Source organism: Monodelphis domestica, chromosome 1, assembly GCF_027887165.1.
Source record: "Monodelphis domestica isolate mMonDom1 chromosome 1, mMonDom1.pri, whole genome shotgun sequence".
Lineage (NCBI taxonomy): Eukaryota > Metazoa > Chordata > Mammalia > Didelphimorphia > Didelphidae > Monodelphis > Monodelphis domestica.
The window spans coordinates 47,291,476-47,314,297 of record NC_077227.1 but is presented as its reverse complement, the minus strand read 5'-3'; the positions used below and the strand labels follow the sequence as shown (position 1 = coordinate 47,314,297).

Sequence of the window (22,822 nt, the reverse complement as noted above, 5' to 3'; positions counted from 1 at the left end):
CTTACGCGGCGGCGGCAGCTCGTGCACGTGATAGGTAGGGGCACCCTCCTCACGTGACGGTGATCCCTGCCAATCAGGCCCGGAGGAAAAGAGGCGGGCCGTCATTCCAGTTAAGTCTCCTTCCACCTCCGCCCCAGCCCCACTCTCTCACGAGAACTTTCCTGTCACCTAGCGCAGTGCTCTCGCGAGGCTTAGATGTTGCGGCGATCGGGGAAGGAGGAGAAAGATCAGAGTTGCTGCCGCTGCCACCGCCGCCACCTACTTGCGCACGCGCTCGCTTTCCTGCGCGCGCATCGTCGCTCCCTCGCTCCCTCCCTTCTTCCCCCCCCCCCTCCGGCCCTTCCTTCCCCTTCCCCCTCCCCGTTCGCCCCATTCGCCGCTGTGTCTCCGGCCAGAGAGGATGTCGGGCTCCTCGCTCCCCAGCTCCCTGGCCCTCTCCCTGCTGCTGGTCACCGGCTCCTTGCTCCCGGTGCCCGGCGCCGCTCAGAACGGTAAGGACGGGACTCCCAGGGGGTTGAGGAGGCCTCTGTGCGATGGGGCGCCGGTCTCAACGCCGGGGCGGGGGAGGAATGGAGGCCGGGGGCGGCGGGGCCCGACGAGCCCGACGAGCCCGAGCCGGGGGTGGGGGTGGGGGGTGGGACTGAGGTCCGAAGCTAGGGGAGTGGGGCGGGGGACTGCGAGCCTAAGGAGCCGGGGGCAGAGTCTTGGAAGGATAGGGGCTGCGGGCCAAAGAGCCGGGGTCGGAGGCTGAAGGGGTGGGAGGAACGGAGGGCTGAGGCTTAAGAGGGGCGAAGGGCTTCGGGCCCCACGAACCAGGGTCTGGGGCGATGGGGGGGTGCGGTCGGAGGAACCGGGGACCAAGGTTGAGGGCCCCGCCTGATGTGGGGTCCCTGAGGGAAAGGGCGCGTGAGGAGGACATTGAAGCCGGGTTGGAGGACCCTAAAGAAGATCCTTTTGGGGGCCGGTCGCCTCCTGGGGGGCAGGTCAGGGAAGGTCTGGATGGAGAGGGCAGGGTCTAGAGAGAGCTTGGAGAAGGGAGAGGGTCGAGCGTGTTAAAAGAGAGGATGGGCCTAGCTGTGGGTTGGAAGGGGGCAGGAAGGGTCCCCCACCCACCCAATCGGCTAGGCGGGAGATGATTTAAGAATGGGGAGATGGGAAGGGGGTGAGGGAGAAAAAGGAAAAGAGCCAGAGTATCTGAATAATTGAGAGAGGGGAGAGAAGGGAATTTGTAGAGCTTGGTGTTCCTTGGAATGTGGCTTGGGGAAAGAAGAGGAGCATGGCCCTGAAATGACACTGTAGGAGGGGAAAGAAATAATTAAGAAGGGGGATGGGGATACAGAAAACTCTTGAGGGGAGAGATTGGCCAAGGAAAAATGGAGTTCCCTAAATAAAAGGAGATGGTGGAGGAAAACTAGGGCAAGAGAAGTGGAAGATGAAAGGTTGGTACTATGCTTTGGGGAAAATTAATAGAGAAGCTGGAGAGCCCGAGTGTTAGAAAAGGGCTGAAGAAACGGGATGGGGGATGACTTCCTTAATCCTGTTTTGGAAAGTGAAAAGACTAGGGAAGAAGGGTAAAAAAGAGGGATTTAAATGAGGGTGGACTAGAATATTGGTTAAGCCTTGGGAAAGCCGGGCATATTAAGAGAAGTGCAGACTTGGAGTTTAGGGGGAGCTATATGGGGTTTGACAACAGAATTAGTGTTTAGAGTATGTCAAGAATAGGAAGGGAAGATTTGGCTTTTCTATAGAGGAATGTGTAAGTAGGGTAAGAGTGAAATGTTCATATGCTAAAAAGACATATATAAAACTGACTGGAAGATGTTAACTAGTTTTGATTGATAAATTTAGCTGAGAAATGATTTTTGAAGGACACAAAGAAATATGGTGAAGTTTGAAAAATATTTTCTTAAAATTGACTTATAGCATATAGTATATGTTGAAAAGTCAATTTCTATTTTTTTCTAATCTAGCAGTTTTTCTTTTGTTAGGAAGATTTCTTGGAAGTACCTTAAATTTTATTATCATAATTTTTATTAACATTCTTCACTGTTTTTTTTTTTTAATGTCCTAGAGCACAGCCTGCTATTTTAGGTTTTCTTTTAGACCTTAGTACTGGATTGAATAAATAATGGAAATACAGCAGCAAATTCTTGAGAAATATTAGTTTAAAATGATAATGCTAAATAGAATTAATCAGATCTTGTGTTTCATGGCATCAGCTGTTCACCACAGGTATCAGAAAGAAAACATTCTCCACTCTACTGCATTGACTATGTTAAACATAATGTCTTTTTCTGCTTTCTTCAGAAGCATTTAGACCATTGAGGAAGAATGAAGGAGGAAATTGGGTCTTTATCTGTCCAAGTATTTATATTAATAACTTAATTATTTAAAAGTATAATTTTAGCAATTGATAGACTTGTGATATTGTTATTGTTTAATTTTACATAGTGAGAGATGCCCTTGTTTCGGATGGGTTTAGTTAATCTGGTTGTTTCTTTTCCTTCAGTGATTTGTAACAGTAAAATTGTTTCTTAGCAACTAAAGCAAGGTTCTTTGAAAGGACTAAAAGGATTCATCTGGTTATTCTCAGTGATATGTGTTCTAAATACAGTGTAGCTCACAACCTTTTCCTTGAAATTAGTTTTCATCCAGTCACATGACATGTTTAGTAAAGTGAAGCAGAACTGGATGGTTGACCCAAATCTGTCTAAATTTAAGGAGTGACTATAGTTGGGTTCCTGATTGTGTGTTCATATAGATAAGACTGCCTTTTTATATACTTGGGTTCCTGATTGTGTGTTCATATAGATAAGACTGCCTTTTTATATACTTGGGTTTCTGATTGTGTGTTCATATAGATAAGACTGCCTTTTTATAACGATTTGATTCTCCAGCACTGGCATATCACAAATTAGGAAGTTGGATATTTCTGAAAATAACATGGAACAAGTACATTCAATTGGAAATGTTAAATATTTAACTGACTTAAAAAATATATCTGTGTCTTGATTGTATTATTTTCTTAAATGTACATTATATATTTTAAAGGTCTGTGAGACATAACCCAAAGATCTGTAGAATTGTGTTTTTCCCTCCAGATTTCCTGAATGTTGGGAACACCACTGAATGTAAAATTCTTGTTTAAGAAAGTATGATCAATTAACAAATAAGGAAATTATCCTTAAAAATACCTTTATTTACGAGACAAACATGTGGACTAAAATGCTGATGAGTACTATGATGCTTCTGACCTTAAAAAAGTGGCATTATTAATCTGGGTTTGTTTCCTGTATGCACCAAGTTCAGCATCTTTGATTTAAAATTTTTCATTGGCTTCTCAGAATAAAGGTAATGAGGGCATTTGGTGACCCTGCATGCAGAGATTTGTGCTTATCCTTATGTAATTTTATAGGGGAAGCATTTTAGACTACCCGCATTGTCATTGGAATTGGAAATTATCTTCAGGAAGTGATTTTCCTTTTTTTCTGTTTTTGGGATAATTGCTATTTTCATGGATACAAGAATCTAGATTACTTATCACTTTTTAAATGATTTTACCTTTAAATGATTGTCTTAGTGGGAAGGGGGATGTTTAATGTACTGGGAAATTTTTCAAATCTGTTATATAACAATGCTAAATGGAAATAGAGTTTTAAAAAAGTGTAAGTACTTGGGATTTATATGAATTTTATAACAAAAATCTTAAAATTGGGGATGGAACTAGGTAGTTAATGCATATTAACTTCTACAAGGCCCTAGAAGAAAAGTTTTTCCTTTTCTTTTTAAAGCTGTTTGACTTAAATATTTTGACATGCATTTCCCTAGAAGTATTTATTATCTTGATGTTTTACTATTGATCCTTCTTTTGTGTGGGTGAGTCTATATAAGCAAAGTGACAGTCCTTATACATTTATAAGAAGCCATTTTATTTCTGGCCATTAATGACACAAATGACATTAGAGGCTCTTATTATATAAAGAAAGGAGCATCAAATTTGGAGTCAGAGACCTGCTTTGAGTCCTGGCTATGATACTAAACAATTACAAGTCACTTAACCTTTTTTTGAGGCTATAGTTTTTCAATCTCTAAAGTAGGGATAATAATGATTTGCTACCCACTTGACAAGATTATGTTCAGAAAAAAAGCTTTGTAAACCTTAAAGCAATATTTTAACATGATGATTAATGCTAAATGATAAGATATGACTCTTCATGTAATATTCTAAATAGGATAAAAATGCATAGTAAAAAAATGTTTTACCCTTGAACAGAGTATTTTTATTTAGGATAAGCATTTGATGACATCACAGCAGTTCTGCTCAAACAGAGGTCTGCCTTAAGCTTCATAGCTAGTTTACTATAACTATCATTACTTGATATAATGACCTAACTAAGCATGAGACTCAAGGGTCTGGCATAAAAAATAAAAGCCACATTACCAGATCAGAACATGTGTTCTGCACCTCTGACTCACTGAAGTTTATAGCAGACTCACTGAATCAAAATTAAAGAGATCATGCCAATAGGTTCCTATATTCCAAGACACTAGAAAATGAATAGTTTTAACTTAAAGATCAGAATTTGACCATATATTCAAAAGAAAAAAAAAACATGGAAAAATGAGTGCTTTACATTTTCCACATTGAAGTAATTAAAGTTTGTGTAACTTCAACTATATTAACAAAAGCACCATTAAGAGTTTTTAGAAAGAATAAAGAGTTTAGTTTTAAAGGAATTATTTCCATGATATAAATAATATTTTAAAACAAAAATTTCATTCTCTCAATGTTGGCTATCCAAGTACAGTCAACTTAGATAGAAGTAAGACCCAGTCATTGTTTGTGATAAACGTGTGGGGGGGCGGGAGGGGGGAGGAATGATATTTTGTGAAATAATTTTAAAGATTTTTTTAATTTAAAATTTTATTGATATATTTTGTTTTTACATCCACCTGTTCCTTTTCTTCCTTATAAAAAAGAATCAGAAAAAAATTAAAAAAATTTAGTAAACCTCCTTTCAAAGAGGGTGCATTCTCATTTCTTCATAGATAGTGGTGATCATTATAATTTCACAGCATTGTTTTGGTTTTGTTGTCCTTTATATTTACATTGTTTTAGTCATTGTACATATTGTTTTCTGGATTCTGCTCATTTCATTTTATATTATCTGTTCCTTTGAATCTTTGTATTTTCCATATTCCTTGTTACAGTGTAGTGGCATTTTGTCATTAATGTTTTACAATTTATTTAGCCATTCCTCAGTTGATGCGTATCTGCTTTGTTTCTAATTCTTTGCTACATCAGAAGATGCTGTTATAAATAGTCAGGTGTATGTGGGACCTCTCTTTTTATTATTGATCTTATAGTATATGTCTAGCAATAGGAGCTCTAGGTCATTGGGTATGTTTATTTTAGTCACTTTAAAATTTCCAAATTGCTTTTTGGATTGATAAGCTGACAGCTCTACCACTGGTGTATTAATGTGCCTGTCTTTCTACAACCCCTACCACATTGACTAGTTCTTTGCTAATTTTCCAGGTTTGAGGTGAAAGATTAAGAGTTTTTAAATTTTAATTTCTTTTGATTATTATTGATTTGGTTTAGTCTTTTACAAGATAGTTAATAGTTTGGAATTCTTTTGAGAAGTATCTTCATATCCTTTCACCATTTATCCATTGGGGAATGGCTTCCAAAGAAATAAAGGCTTATATTTTTAAAATGTTTTAGAACAATATTAATATTTTTTTAAAACTTAAAAAATATTGAGGAGGGAGGAGTGGCCAATTGGTACATTTCTAGAGTATGTATATATATATGTATATATATATATATTTATAAATGTTTTAATTATTTAGGCAAGGAAATATAACTCTTTTTAAAATCTTTATGCAAAGGAATCATAGGGGAAAATTGTTTGCTTTTCTGATAAACTCTTATTTAATTTATTGTTTACAGTTTACAGTCTGGACAGGATCAGAAGTAGAGAATGCAGTTTTTAAGAGAAAGGGAGAGACAGAAGAAAACATGCAGTAATTCAAGGAGAAAGGATTCAAGAATGAGGAATGAATCTTCGTTTAAGGAGCATCTGGAAGACTAGAATCTGTCAGGAAGAATAAAATAGACCAGGAACCATCTGAAAGTAAATTAAAACCTCTAAATTAAAATAATGATGGGGAAAAAAATCACTTATTTGTAAATTGCTGATTTAAGTTTTCAAAGAAATACTGTTCTCATGTATTTATCACTTTTGATGACTATTAACAGTTTTAGTATTATACGGAGTTGTTTAGTGGAAAATACTTTAAAATTTTGATATGTGACAAATATGGATATTTTAATATGTTATTTAAATTTAATTTTATCCTTATCTATCTAGACCTAGAATGTTAGATTAACATTCCTAGACAAGGTTTAGGTTTCCCTAATTTGTTTTTCTTATTTGAAGAACATCTTGTCTGATTCAAGCAAATGAATGCTGAATTTCTCATTATTAAGGACTTACTTTAAGAAGACAAGAAACAAGCCTTCTACAACTAGATGGCCACTGACACAAGATGTTTATCATATATCCTCAGCTTAATGCTTCTACTATTTCAAAACCATGAATTTTTACATTAAAAGGAGCTAGCTAAATAAATAGGTGAAAGGTCTGCTGCATTTATAAGAATTTATTCAGTAATAGTTTGTGAGAATTGCTTCGGGATAAATTTGAGAATGTTATTTAAATCTAAATTTGATTTAAATTTTAATTTATATGCATATTTCATCTATCAAATGCTGTCTCCTGTGCCTCATTGTTGCTTTGAGGTAATTTTGGGTTTTCTAAGGATATACTAGTAGAATGTTTCCTATGCAGAGAAAAGGCTTTGAGTAAGAATCTGGTGAAAGAACTAATACAGTTTGCCATCTAAAGATCAGTCCAATTAAGTATGGAAAGCCTTATCACCATAACACCACCAGCAGGTGGGTGTTTTTTTTTTCTTTTTTCTTTTTTCTTTTTTTTTTAGTCACAGTAACCCATGAAGATTGTCTAAAAGTTAGTTTCTGAGGTACGGAGATATTGCTATCCATGTTAGAGTGAGCACTAGTGAAATAATAGATCCTGTAGTTTCAGATCTTACAATAAATCTGCCACTATTAATTGAATGAAAATTATTAACAAGTATGTTTTAGAATATATACACACATTTATATATATATGTTACACAATTAAAATGTAAGTAAATAATACATCTATGAGAAAAGAGTTTCTGATGTATGTACTAAAAGTCAGTATGGTATAGTTCTTTTGTGCCTGTAGTTCTCACCACAGTTCCTGGCATGTTATAAGTGCTTACCTGACTGGATAGAAAACTTGGGACTTGAGACTTAGCCAATGGTGACTGTGACTTGTGACCAAGTCACTCAAATAGAAACATCCCTAAGGGCTACAGAAAACCACAAATTAACATTATCTGTGTTACATTGGATTTTTATTTGGTTAAACATTTTCTAATTACATTTTAATATGATTTAGCCTCCATCAGGAGTGGCCTGTGGGATAAAAATAAGATTCTTATTCTTGTACTTAAAAACTTAATTTGAAATCTACTAATTTGTGATTTCACCTGCTTTTTCTATGAGGAAATTAAATAGTGCAAGTAGAATATAAAATAGACGTTCTTAACCTGAGATCTTTGATAACCATTTCAATTTAATTGATTTCTTTTATAATCCTGTGTATTTCCATGTATTTACAAACAGGATTCTGCAAAGGAGTCCATTCATACACTGGGGGGAAGGGGGAGAACATGGCCCCTTTGTAAGAGGCCATGCCCATGACCCCAAAAAATGTTAAATACCTCTGGTATAGAAGGTATGTTTAACCTCTCTAAGGAAAGTAATTGTTTAAATGGATACCAGCATATTATATGCCAGTATGTTGCTCTAGTTCTCAGAAATTGGTCTCCCTAATTAATAGGAATTATTGTTCCTCTTTTCACATGTATTTTCTTGGACAGATATACAAATGTGAATACTTGGCTTTTTCCTGTTTTGCTCATTTTCCTCATTAGTGTTAAGTCCAATTATTTCTTCAAATTCATTAGCTATTTTACAGAATCACTTTCATGATGGCCAATCAGGAACCCAAGATCTAATTTCAACTCTATTGAACTTCAACTAGTTATATTAAATTGATTGGGTAACTCACAAACTTGACCTCAGTTAACTCCACATAGATTTTTCTTCTCTAATACTTGTCTCTTCCATACAGAAGTAAATGAAAAGATATCAGCTTAGTTGATTGTAGAATTGTAAAGGAGGTTTAAGCCACATTTAGTCGAACAAATAAATTAATTCTGACTGTCATTGAAAAAAGGAAGTGAGTCAGGTACTAGGACTATAAAACCTTCAAGTATTCTATTATCGCTGGCCTAGCAGGAAGGTTTGGGCACAAGTGCTAGTAACTATATAAGATTAAGATATGATTGCAAGATAAGTAGAGTGACATGAGAGATTTGAATAAAGAGGGACCCTTTTACTTGGGGAAGTCAGTGAAAGCTTCATATTAAAAGTGGTACCTATGCTGAGCCTTGAAGGAGAACGGCCTTAAGGGGCAGAAGTTAATGAGTTTACTCTGTTTCAGGCACCAGGAACAACTTAAAGAGTATTGTGACAGATCATTTTGTCAAGAGCCTTTCCTTGGCAGAAGCAGCTGGCCTGGTATTCAGTAGGTAGACAATGGGGAATCATTTAGGATTTTTGAACCAGGAAATAATGTGGTTAGTGCTGAAGTTCTGTGCCTGTGCCTGCGGGACTTTTACTTAAAGGTGTTATGCTTTATACTTCGTAGGTACTTTGTCATTGACATTAAAAGGAGTCTTCTGTGAAAACGATCCAATGAGTGAAAATACTTTTAAAGCTAATTGTCTTATGCAGTAAGGTGCATTAAGAAGCTTCTAAGAATGTGTTCATGTATAACAAGCCCCAAGTACCTTCGTCTTTCTTACCCCTGACCCCTTAAAAAAATAAAGTTCTGGAATTTTTACACAGAGCCTGGAAATTAGGAATCTGGAGTCTAAGTTTCAACTTGGATATTAATTAACCAGGTAATATTGGGCATCTCTCAACCTCTCTGGGCTTCAGTTTCAATATCTATAAAATGACTATATAGAATCTTAAGATCATTGCTGTAATCTTAACAATTCTGCATTGTTTTGTTAGTACAGTTCCTTAGGGAAGGGTCTAGGAGAGGTAAAGAATTTATCTTATGAAACCAGACCTGGGGGTGGAAATCGTTGGGAAGTATTAAAATTGGATTTTGAAGTGTAGTCCATTATGACTTCTAAATCCTCTTAGGAAAACACTAGAATTCTTGTTTCAAGAGAGTGCAGTACATTTGATATGTAGGTCTTTTGAAGTAAACTTGCTAGAAAAACTGCAAGCATTGAAGAAAAATGACTTCAAAAAATAATTCAAAGATTTGTAATTTCATCAGTGTGGGCACTCCTGGCACTGGTGAAGATCACATCCTCTCTTACTGAATGATAATCTTTGAAAATTGATGAACTACCAACTTGTAGTCCTCTTTGAACTCAGCTAGGCTGGTCTTCTGATAAGGGTCTTATACTCTGTCCTCAGGCCTTTATTCAAAACTTTTTCATCTTATTTGGATATGTCCAGATTTTTCACTCTTGTCTCATGGCCTTCAAGAATGACATGATAGATTATCAAAGTTGGACCTTAATGCATGGGATCAATTTATTAGAAAATGAAAATGATTGATAGATTTGCATAATCTATCAATTAAATGAAAAATGGCTATTACTAAGGCTCTACTGGCTCCAACTTTATAAATGTTATTATCTTATACAATGTCTGTGTTGCTCTTAAAACTTTAGTCAGGTTGTATACCGTATGTGTACTTTATTTTTAAGTCTCTCATTCTCTACTATCTGAAGTATATACATTTGCCTCAGTAAACCTTTTTATATTAGCTTTGGATAAGTCCACAATGCTTCCTTCATCAATTTACCCTTGAAACAGAATATTGATGCCCTTGTCACTGTAGAATTAACACTTTGAAATTATCCTGACCCTTTATAGTTTCTGCACCGTGTGAATTATTTCCTGTTCTTTTATTCTACGCTATAAATTCAAGGTGGACCCTTATTCTTAGTATTTAAAAAACACACAACGGAATTGTCAAACTAAAAATAATTCTAGCAGTTAAAACGCAGCTGGTGGGATCAAAAAATATAAAAACTAGTTTTAAAGGTGAAAGATATTCTTGGCAAATTATAACTACATAAATGAATGTTTTTATAAGGTTTAGGGATTAAGTTAGGTTTTCATATTTGAGTGCCAAATAGGTTCCTATTAATATTAGGTTGGAGTTTAAAAGTTTAAAATAAATTCTTGAAGATACGAATTATATAATGACATCTGTCAGTGTTTTCCAAAGCACATGGCAGTATCAGTCTTACATGGTATTATTATCAGTATGCATCAGAGAATCAAAATGTAACATTTTTTTTACTTATGTATTTTAGCTTTTATTTAAATATTATTTTTGGATTTTGTTCCTTTAGGATATTAAAGTAAGATAATGTGACTTAGTGGATAGAGAGATGGCCTCAGAGGTTCTGACACATTCTGTCTGTGGTCACAACCTCTCAGTACCCTACGGTCCATGAACCTCTAAGAATTTTAAGTTGCCAAATAATTGATGACTTGCATAGATAGATAGGTACAGGGAGGTTTCCTATACCAGTAAAATTACCAGGCTGAACTGGTCTGGTTTCAGCAATGAAGTAACAACAATATCTGAATAATGGCTTTAAGTTTATTGTTTTCATATTTATATTTGAAGCTTGGTTTTAAAATGCATTTTCCTACTTTTGTCTTACCCTTTTTTTACTGCCTAATTAAGTGTAGGATTGGGAATACTGTTACTTAATGAGGGCAAAATTCCAAATATTTTTTGGTAGCATCTTTTACGAAGATGATGAAAAAAAGAGAAGTGGAAGCAGAACCATTCTTATATATCCACTTGTCTTTTAGAATTAAGAACCTGAAGCAGTAGAAACTATTCTATTTTTAAAATCCGTTTTCAAGTGTTAAAAGTGATCTTAGGGATCTAGTCAGTCCTACTTCATTTATTTATTATTTATCTAGTCTAACCTCCTAATTTGTTTATTTATAAATTTATTATTGATGCTTTAATGATGATTTCTTCTTTATACAAGTCTAATAAATTTACTAAATTTTTACTCCCATCAAACTTTTCCTGTGCAACAGCCAGACAACTGGTTATCACCTACCTCTTTATTGATGGGAGGGAAGCAAATTTTAATTGTCAGGCCTATGCAAACAATTATTAGTCATTCCCTTTAATAATAATAATAGAGCATTTATTAAGCACTTTTTATGTGCTGAACTCTTTACAAACATCTCATTTGATCCTTACAGCATCCCTGGGAGAAAGGTGCTATTATTAACCCTATTTTACAGTTGAAGAAACTGAGACAAATAGAGATCAAGTGAGTTGCTTATGATCACATAGCTATTCCGTGTCTTGAGACCAGATTTGAAGTAAGGTCCTCCTGGATTGTAGGCCCAGTGCTCTCTACTTGGCCACTTAGCATTTCATCCTTTCTGCCAACTTTTTTTTATTTTCATCTTGTACTCACATTTTTCCTGGTGCTGCATCAGATTGTTGAAGTTTTCTTGTGCTTCTCTGGATTCCCCATTTGTTTTTTATATGCAATAATATTTTATTATATTTATGTGTTCCAGTTTGTTCAACCATTTATCTAGTTTACTGATACTCAGTTTGTTTTTTGTAGTTTGATTTGTGTTTTTATTCTTACTACCACAAAAAGTGTTGCTCAGAATATTTTGGTATATGCAGGATCTTTCATTCTGTCTGTGCCCTTCCTTGCAGTAGTGATATTCATGGGTATGAACAGTTTGTCTTTTCTCATGTAATTCCAAATTTTTTCCCCCTAGAATGATTGGATCATTTTATAATTCCACCAACATTGTATTTGTGGCAGACTTCCTAACACCCTGAAAAACTATTTTAATCACACTTTAGGATGTGAAGTGAAACAGTTGTTTAACTGCATTTCGCTTATTAATATGTTGGAGCATTTAACAAATATATTTATTGGTCTTGAAACCCAGAGAGGTCACAGTACTGAGTAGTTAGCAGGACCCTGCTACGAAACTAGGTTCTCTGGCATTCAATTTTTTACTTTATTTTCTTTTATGTAATCCGAGACAAAAAATGAAATAAACATATAATCAGGAATTACATTTTAAATGAAGTCCTTAATAATTAACAAAGTAAAATCTAACAAATTAACAAATGTTTACCCTGTATGTTCCCTTCTAAGTCTCATATTCTATAATCTTTTCTTTTAACATTTTTATATAGTTATTTATATGCAAATTGCTATTGTGTGGAAGAGAGATTGACTTTCTCCTGCTTATTTCTAGAAGGCATGTTTGGAGCAATGAGTAGAAGTTGTTAAGAGGCAAATTTAGTCTTGATATAGAGAAAGAGACTACCTGCTAATTAGAATTATCCAAAAGTGGAATGGGTTGCTTTTAGAGATGGTAGACTTCTCCCTCACTAGAAATCATCCTGCAAAATGTTACTTAGATGACTATTTGTAGCATGTATTTTGGGATGGATTGATTCATCTTGTTCAGGTACAAAGTAGACCTGGATAGCCTTTGAAGTTCTTTTAAACTCTGAGAGCCTATAATTTTATGATTGTTTAAAGATTTTGGCTCTGTTAATCTTGCTTGGTATCGTTTCATATGGGTGTTTTGGGGATGCTTTTCTAGGTGTTGCTTATTTGGAAAAAGTGGCAGCCTTCAGTTAGAGAATGCCACTTCAAATTATATATCAGGGTCTATGAAGTAGTGAGTAGTGGTACAAACAAGGCAAAAGGTATTAAGTCCAAAGAGCTGGGGATGGATGCCAGAAAGCTTGCAAAGAGAGACTGAGTGACTGGTATTCTGTGGAATGTAAAGAAAGGTTCTGTGAGAATTTCAGGGCTAGATATTTTTCTTTTTAAAATATTAAAGATAAAGTTACATGAATGTCAGAATACTTGTACTAGCAGTTGGGGGTATGTGTGGGGCATGTGAAAATGGCATCAAGTGCTTCTATTTTGCTTCAATCCGTACCTGTTTTTTTTTTTTCTCTCAGATGAAACAAGGCCATTTTGACCTCTGACTTCCTTATCCTTGTTGGGATCTGTCAATATGTTTCAAACTCTAAAATATTTAAAATATTATGAAATATAATAATCATATATAAGAATTGTTGAAGTTACTGTTTATCTTTGCCAGAACTGAACCTCTACTGTGAATCATCATTTTTGTAATCAGTTTAGAAATATGTACAATGCTGATGAAGAGAAATTATGTATTTATGGGAGCATATGACATGAGACAGAACTGAGGGAGCTAAATTTATGTAAAGGTATTGCTGGGAACATAATCTATTAATACATTCAAGGTAACAGTATAAATGAAGTAAGGGAATTAGGTAGTCTCCTAAGATGAAAGAACTATATAGCAAGAAGTGGTGCCTTAAGTGAAGGAATTGAGTGTTAGGAAGTTTTTTAATGAAAGTGGTGCTAAAATAAGAATATTTCTACATACTTGGACATTGTTGGCCTCCAAGTAGGATTATGTTTTTTATAATTATAATCTCATAGGATAATAGATTGAGATCTGAAAGGAACATTAGAGGTCATATAATCTAAGCCTTTTTATAGATGAGGAAACTGAGTCTTATAAAGGTGAAGCAATTTAGCTAAGATTTGTATCATGCCCTTCATCTATGGCAGTGTTTCTGATCAGAAATTAAAATATTAAATTAGTTTTAAGTTCTATCTTTCTCTGTAGTTTGAGTCTGAAGGCTTTTGGTTATTTGAAGTAACCTTACTTGATACAGTTTCCTTTTTTGTGTGGTAAATGTTATCAGTTTGAAAACTTGTGATTCCACTGTGTATTTCAGAAGCTGAAGTGGAAGGGGCCTGTCCAATCCATACCTGGGCAAAAATCATCCAGTATTATGACCAAATAGTAATCTGGTTACATGCACAAATTTCATACCTTTGAATAACTCTGTGAGTTTTTTTTAAATGTCCTTCTTTAAATAATTTCAAAGACATTTTATTATGGGTGAAGCCTTATTGCAGTAAAAGTAGGGGGAAGGACAGCTCAGAACAGCAGTATTTTATTATTTAATTACTCTGAATTCTCTAATAAAGCAAATGCTTTCTCTTTTTCAAAGGCTTAATGGTATGCTCTGGGCAGAGCATTTCTCAGTTGCTAGTTCACTGAAAATTAAACCTATAGGAATGGAAAGGATGACTGAAGTGTAATGGAATTTCTCATAGATTTTATTCAACATTTAGACAGTTAACTAGCATTTACTAAGGCCCTACTGTGTGCTATGCACTGTGCTAAGTGCTGGGTACAAAGAATAGCAAAAAACAGTCCATGCTTGCAGGACTTAATCAGGTCATAGGCTGGTGGAGTAGACAATGTGCAAACAAGATATAAAGAATAACTGGGAGAAAATTAATAGAGAGAAGGCAATAGCGTTAATTAAAGAGGACAAGGACAGGTATCTTACAAGAGGCTGAGACTTGAATAAAGCCAAGAGCCAGAGATGAAGAAGGAAAGCATTCTGGGCATAGGGGCCATCTAGTGAACTCAGAGCTAGGATACTGAATGGTATATAGGAAGAACTGCAAGGGGTCCAGTGCCATGAATTGCAGACTGTAGGAAGGGGGAGTGTTATAAGAAGACTTGAAAAGAAGTAAGAGGCCAGATTATGAAAGGCTTTAAAAGCTAAGCAAGATTTTGTATTGGATCTTGGAGTTTATGAACAGGGAGAGTGATTTGATCAGATCTGCACTTTAGTTAGATCAATGAGTCAGTCATTTACCCTGAAATCCCTCAGCTTTCCTACCTCAGAAATTTCCAAGGCCCAAGCCATTTATCTTAGGTGGAAGTGCAAATAATTGTCGACATTTACATAGTGCTTTAAGGTTTGCAGCTAGGTTATATATTTTATTTTTATCTATTTATAATTTAATTTATATTTTATATATATTGTAATTTAATCTACAATAATCCTGTTATATAAGTAGGTACTTGAAGTCTTATCATTAGCATTTTATAAAGGGAGAATCTTGAGTTAAGAGACTTTGATTTATCCATAGTCAAAGAACTTAACCAGGGAAGGTGGGGTTGGTCTTTGGCGGCATTTAAACCTAGGTCTTCTGAATTCCAAGTTTAATATTTTCTCTGATATAGGAGGCTGCCTCTTCCTAGAAGTAAGTACTTGGAGGTCCTTGAAAGTATTATTCTTATGATAGATAGTGAATTCATGTTCAGAATTATAGTTGGGAAGATGCTTCTTTTTTAGAATTTTGCTTGGAGACTGACCAGTGCTCTAGGAATTAATAGTAGTAAGAGATTTGTGGCCATAGCTTGGTGTACGACAGGTGATACCATTCTCTTAGATGATTTGGATTCTTTTCCCAACTTTGCTGCTAATTTCTTTACATGAACATGGGAAGTAACTTTATGGGCTTTATTTCTTTTCTGCACATATGAATAAGCTAGAGTAGATAATCCTTAAAGTACTTCACAGCTCTCTAGAATTGCTAACTGGAATGTTAGTAAGTGCTACTGGACCCACATTAATAACCCACATTAATAACATGTTTCTGTAGCACTTTAAAGTTTGCATAAGAACTTCATAACAAACCCAACATGCATTTTACCAGGCTTAAAGGTCATAAGCAGAAGAGTAAAGATATAGAGACAACATGAATTTCAGCTTTGTAGACTGGAATTGTAATTTATATATAATTAAATTGTTACAAAGAAATTGTGATTGCTTCATAGAAATTGTAACATGATCTTTTATAGTATGAACTTGGTATATCACATGTTCAATTTAATAAACATTTATTAACAAGGAATAAGGATACAAAGACAGAAAATAAGCAAGTCCTGCTTTCAAGGAGTTTACATTCTATTGGCAGAATACATGTACATGATGTTTGCTACAAATTAGAAAATCAGTGGGGCAAGAGAGAATTTACTCTAAATGTAGGAAATTTTTAAAAGGAGAATTTGAAGGGGGGAGAGTGGGTGGAAGGATCAAAGAGATTTCATTGAGGAGGCATTACCTCTTGAAAAAGATAAGGATTTTGAAGGTCAAGAAAAGGAAGGTAGAGAGGATGACTAATATGAATGCATGCAGCTAATTTCCATCCTCTCTTAAGGGTGGAACTTATTTGACTATCAGAAATCTAATAATTGACTTGGAATTAGACCTGAAGTCAAATGAACTGGACAAAGTTCAATCAATGGTCAATAAACAAATTTATTAAACCTGTCTGCCCTCTGCACAGTCTAATGAATGGAGGAGACAAGGAGTGAACAAATATGTACAAAGTACATAATAAAGGTTATTTTAAATTTATATTTATGGTAAAACTGAAGAGTTTTTGTGAAATGAAGTCAGGAGTTTTAAAATTGAAGCCTAGACTTTGGCCACAAATGAAGTAATAAAGCACTTTTATATGCATTGTCATTTGATCTAAGAATGAACATTGTGAGAATTAGTTACTGTACTTATATGAGGAAATTAAGGCGAAATGAATCGTCTGAAGTTACATTTCGAGAATTGGGGACTAGGACCTGTGTTTTCTCTTTCCTAGTCTATTGTTCTTTATTGTATTAGCTATTCTTCAAACTCATTAGGGAAAAAAATAAATTAGTAGGTACCACCAAATTGACAATTCCTTTTTTCCCCTCTATTTCTTCTTCTTTTCAAAATTAAAACCCTTACCTTCTGTCTTAGAACCAATTTCTAAGGCAGAAGAGTCTAAGGGCTAAGCAATGGGGAGTCAAGTGACTTGCCCAGGGTCCCACAGCAGGAAAGTGTCTGAGGTCAGATTTGAACCCAGGACCGCCCATCTCTGGGCCTGGCTCTCAATCCACTGAGCCACCCAGCTGCCCCCAAAATGACAATTTCTTGACCTAGTTAGTGTGACATAGGGCTGCTACTTTAATTGTGTTTTTTAAGGTTTGTCAATAGGCTAGCTTTTGCTTTGGAACCCTTCCTTCTAATTGAATGATCCTTATTTCGGAGTCTAGGCTAGTTTTGTCATACAAGAATCACAGTTATTTTTGTCTGTGATTCAAATGTCTTTATCAACTATAAAACGGCAGTGGCTTTCTGATACTTCTAGGTTAAAATATAAATTGGAATTTTAAGCATTTCAAAACCATGTCACATCCATTCTCCCCTTCTATCTTTATTGTAGACTACTCCCCTCCAAACTGGCATTCTGGCTGTTCTTCACACAAGATCTCTTAGAGTCTCTCTCTTTGCACTGACTGTTTCCCCATTCCTGGAATGCATTTTCCTTTCATACTTATGTCTCTGGGAGTCCCTCATTTCCTTCGGAACTCAACTCAAATGCCACTTCTTTGTGAGGTCTTTGTTGGTCCCTTCCAACTACTAGTACTTTCAAAGTTGCACTGAATCTGCTTGGATAGGTTTGGATATGCCAATATATGTGTGCATGTTGTTTGCTCCATGGAGTCTTGTAAGCTCCTGTCACATAGTAGACACTTAAATACTTATTGATTGATTATTCCTGACCTTTCTTGGGCTTCTGTGGTAGTATAGTAGTTATATGTTAGATTTGACTTTTTAAGCTCCTATTGGCTAAATGTACATCTCTTATGGAGTTGGGGAAGTGTGGGGCAATTTTAAGGTGGCTTCCTATTACTTATATATCTCTTTGAATTACCCAGTCTAGTCTTATTTTATTTGATAGATCAGATCCATTCCATATCCATTGAGAAATATAGTTTATGAATTATAGGCTTCCTGTGAGAGAAGAAACTGCCATAGTTCTGCCTCTTTTCTCCTAAGGCAAACTTTCTGAGGTCTTCTGGCCCATCAAAATCACCTCCTGGGGCAGGCAGACTGGATATATCTCCTTCCTCCTACTGCCAGCCTCACCCATTCTAATCTCTTTGGATATGACTGAGTTATGAGATTCCCTGAATTACCCTACCATAAGCCTGGCTTTTGGAGGAATCTCATAGGTCAAAGCAATAACTCAGATTGCCACCTCTAGGCAGGAAGCCTTTTCTTATTCCTCCAGCTCCTAGAGCCTTCTCTTCTAAAGTCTGTCTACCTACCCTGTATGTATTTATTTTTACATTGTCTCCCTTAGTTGAATATAAACTTCTTGAAGGCACAGGCTTGATTATTCCTTTTTTGGATCTTCTGTACTCAGCCTCTAGAGCTTAGCACATTATAAAAGTTTAATAAGTGTTTGATTTTTGGTAGGAATTGCCATATTAAAATGTATTTTTTTCCCCACCTCTTTACATAAACATAATTAAAAAAATGAAATTCTTGAATAACACTCAGATATCTGCATATTACCCATCAGTATATAACAAATTCATTATATTCTGAATAGGTTTAGGAGATGAGCAGTTTTCAAAATAAACTTTCTAGACCTTTGTTAATTTAAAATGGGATTGAACAGTGAGTTTTCTTTGCTCAGATAGTTTTGGTAAAAATTTTAACTAGAAAATTTAATTTTGGAATGAACAAGAAGTACAAATGAGCCAATCTGAGGTTTGGGTCAGGTCCTGATTTGACCCAGACTACTTTTTTGGGCTCTGGTGAATCACTGAACAAATGGGTGGTAGGCAGCTGTCTAAGTCTAAAGGGATTTCCCTGAACCTGTCTGTCCTTCCATCTGTCTCCTCCCCCTGCGCCATTGATTATTTTGAAATTCCTAAATTGCTATAAAACATTAATCTTTAAAACCAATTGACTCGCTACTTTAAAATACTAAAACTTAAATAATGCTTTGTATTTTCTTCAAAATATTATTTTTTAAAATTTCATCTTAGAATTTTAAAATTGATTTTTCTTTTAGTCTTCCTCACCTATAATTTTTTTTTTAAGTTTTGTCCATTTTTCTTATAGTCAAGTTCTTATTCTTTCTTTCATCTTTACTGTCTACGTACTTTTGGGATTTAAGAAACTACCTATCTCAATTTTATCTAGATGCCTCTTTTTATAAGAGGTGGAAAGATTACTGTGTATTTGTATGACATAGTACTACTGAGAATTGAGCTAAAGTATTTTATTATCTTCCAAGTATTTTTACATTTCCTCTTAGCTGGCTAACTTTTAAAGTATCTTAAACTTGTTTTTTAATCTCTTGTTTGGTTGGTTATTCAAACTGATTCTGTGATCTCATGGACACCAGACCTGTCTTCCATTGTCTCCTGAAGCCTGTCCAGGCCATGTTTATTGCTTACTATTCACCTCTGCCATCCCCCTTTCCTTTTGCCTTTCAATCTTTCTGAAAATCAAGATCTTTTCCAGTGAGTCCTGTCTTCTCATTATTCTAACCAAAGTATTTAAGTTTCAGTATTTGATCTTCCACTGAATAGTCTGAATTAATTTCTTTAAGCTTTGACTGATTTGATCTCCTTGCTGTCCAGTGGACTCTCAGAAGTCTTTTCCAGCACCACAATTCAAAAGCTTCAGTTGTAAAGTGCTTAGCTTTTCTTATACTCGCACTCATAGCTACTGGAAAAACCATAGTTTTTGCTGTACAGATTTTTGTTGGCAAGGTGATATCTCTGCTTTTTAGCATTTTGTTCAGATTTGCCATAGTTTTTCTTTCAAGGAGTAAGCCTCTTTTAGTTTCATGGCTGCACTCCCTGTCTGCAGTGATCTTTAAGTCCATCTCTTCAGGGTCAGAGTATACATATTTCTCAGAAATGTTCAGTTTTCTGTCTTCAAATAATAGGTAGAAAGGAAGAAATCTGTTGAAGTGACAGACTACTTCAAGCAATAATTGAGTTAAGAAATTCCTTATGGATGGTAAATGTAGCATCTCAGGAAGGCTACTACACACATGCTCCAGAGTGCATTATGAAAGTTTCTGTGAGTCTTCTCATGTAACATTTAATTTGCTGCCTACTAGCCCATAGATATAAGAATATTTAACCCTAGAGGTAGAGAATGATCGTAGAGAATCAAAACATTGGATCTCTAACTCTATAGTAAAAATTGTGTTGCTTATTAAGAACAAAGACTCAGTAGATTCTAGAGAGCAGTCCAACAAGAAGATTAGTCTGTAGGATCCCTCACTAAGGAATCCGTGGTCAGGGGGAGAACTGGCTGGCCTTTCTGTTTTAGAAGGAGGTATGTATATTTCAGCAGCACTTTGGTGCCAGAATGGGAAAGGTTTGGTGTGTACTTGGGTTTTTGGTAAACAGTCAGGGTCACTTTACCATTCTGCAACACTATCTGTTACTGAAAGAACTTGAGAATTGTACCAAGCCTAGGCTCTTGAAATACACTTCTGGAAACATTTGACAAGTTCGACAGTACCAAGTCAGCATCACGTAAACTGATATGTGGACCTGTTTGTTGCACTAGGTCTAGAATTGGATGTAGTTCTCACCAGCATTAATTTTCAAAGAAAATGGATAACTAAGTTAAGGGAATAAATTTAAACTTTCTTTTATGGATCTTGTTTGGTGTGAATTATTATGAGACATTTATTTTTTTAACTTTCCCAGAGATGTCACTAAGTGATCTTTATCATAATGATCAGTAGTAATTCATATTAAAAATTCTATTAAAATATAGTAAATGAAGGAGTGTCCTTTAAAACCTTCTTAACCTTCCTTATAATGTGGATGTAACTCTGTATTCTTGAAGCCCTTATCAGCAGAGTATAATAACTTCTGGCAGATCTTACCAAGTTTTGAAGGTTTTGAGAATAAGCTCAGTCATTTATTTTGTATCTGTGAATAATGATTTCAGTCTTAGCAACTCAAGAACAGACCCTGTTAAAAGTGTCAAGAGTTTTGATCAGTGGAAGGGAATACATGATAAAATCGTGAATCTTTTATAGTGTTGAAGAAGCACATGAAAAAGTAGGAATGTGTGTGCATTCTTGTTTATTTTTATGGAGCCTTTCATTTTGATCTAAATCTTGATTGTCACTGCAAAGAAATTGGTTGTGGTTGACCTTATTCCCAATAATTAGGATTGCCTTTCCTCATAGCAAATGGAGAAATCACTCTTAAATAGAGTGAGATAGGTATGAGAACATTGGTTTACAATTTACCATATTTCGTGGGGAGGCCTAAAACACTCTTTCTTTTGCAGCCATGGTTTAGTTTTCTGAAATTCACTGTGAGTATTGGAGCCACTTCTCTTAATGTTAAAGTATTCTGAAAGTTCTCTTCCTTCTTTCCTTCAGATGTTGAGAAGGGGTAATATCCTGGAAGATTTTGCACTAGACAATTGCTCCTTCTTAGTTCTTTAACCTGCTGACCTGTTTGATAGGTCTTTCTCAGTTTGCTTTACAGCATCATTATCCAGGTGTCAGCCCCTTGTGTGTGTGTCTTCCCCAAGGCACTGTTTCTGTGGAATGTTCTCTTTATATGCTCTCTTTGGGGATTCTCATTAGCTTCCATGGACTCACTTGTGATCTGTGTAGAAGATTCCTGTATCTACACATCTAGCCCCATTTTCTTCTGGAACTCTAGGTGCACTCCACCAGCTGCCTAATGAACACACTGTCTTGGTATCTCATAGGTATCTCATGTACCAAAGAGAACTCAAAATACAAACTTCTCTTAAAGTTTGCTAAGTCCCTTGCTAAGTCCCATTCTCATAGATTGTATATTTCTGTCAAGTAAGTGTTCCGTTCAAGTTAGACCAGCTTCCTGGGTCAGTGCCTTTGCAGAGTCTGGTCCCCTCTCCCTGGGAAGATTCTGAGCTCTTTTGAAGGCTCAGGCTACTGTCCTTCAAGAGAGATTTCCTTGATCCCTTTCAGGATATGATGCTTCTTTATATGTTTTATATGTTTTACATCATGTTTCTCTTTCACCCACTTCTGTAGTGGGATGCCATAGGTGTTCCCAAATTGGAGATGAATGTGTGTGACCTTAAAATGTAAAATGTAAGCTTCTTCAGGATAAGGTCTGTTTAATTTTTGTCTTTTGAATCTGCATTGCCTAGCATAGTGCCTATTATTTGGTAGGTGCTTAATAAATGCTTGTTGAATTGATTGCTTTTTGGGGGGAAGAGGGTGAATAATTATTTTTTCCATTTCCCTGAAGAGGTCATTAAAGGTAATGGTGTTGGATGGAGCTCTCAAATAAAATCTTGACTCTACTGTGTCCATGTTCATTCCTTTCCTTTTTGAGAATCCTGGTCAGCTATGGAGAAGGGGGAATGTGATAGCAGGAACTGATTTGAAATGTACCAATAAATAGATTTAAGATCTGCTTGTTTGAGAACTTTTTCAAAAAAGGTAATAAGCTTGTACAAAAGTAAATACTTTTAAAATGTGTAAAACCTTATCAACTCTGCCATTCAAGAAGAAAATGGGGGTGGAGTAGAATTCGCTCTTGACCTCGTGTTCTCGCCTCAAGAAAACTGGAATGTCAGACTTTGTCAAGAAGATCTGTGTTCAGATCTTTCCAGTGATTTGCTACGTTACCCCAGACAAATCTCTTTGCCTTTCTTGGGCCTTATTTTCCTTATCCAACTAATGAGGGGGTTGAATTTTGACCTTTAAAGTCCTTTCCGGCTCCAGATATATCTTTCTGTCCTATAAGGACTCAAAATGACTACTTAGCATGGAACCTCTCTGCAGATAAATAAGAGTACAATATAGACAGATAAAACCAATTTGTGTAGCACTTTTCAGTCCAGTGAGT

At 35.7% G+C, this 22,822-nt stretch overlaps 1 protein-coding gene across 1 annotated transcript in view; it reads left to right on the top strand.

Moving 5' to 3' along the window:
• Positions 1 to 209: 209 nt before the first annotated feature.
• The window catches only part of NPTN (neuroplastin), a 73,636-nt gene continuing 51,023 nt past the window's right edge, over positions 210 to 22,822 (top strand). Inside the window, exon 1 of the mRNA XM_007478121.2 lies at positions 210 to 491. Within this exon, the coding sequence (XP_007478183.1) occupies positions 401 to 491 (91 nt within the window). The 5' untranslated portion in view covers positions 210 to 400. The remainder of the gene's footprint in view (positions 492 to 22,822) is intronic.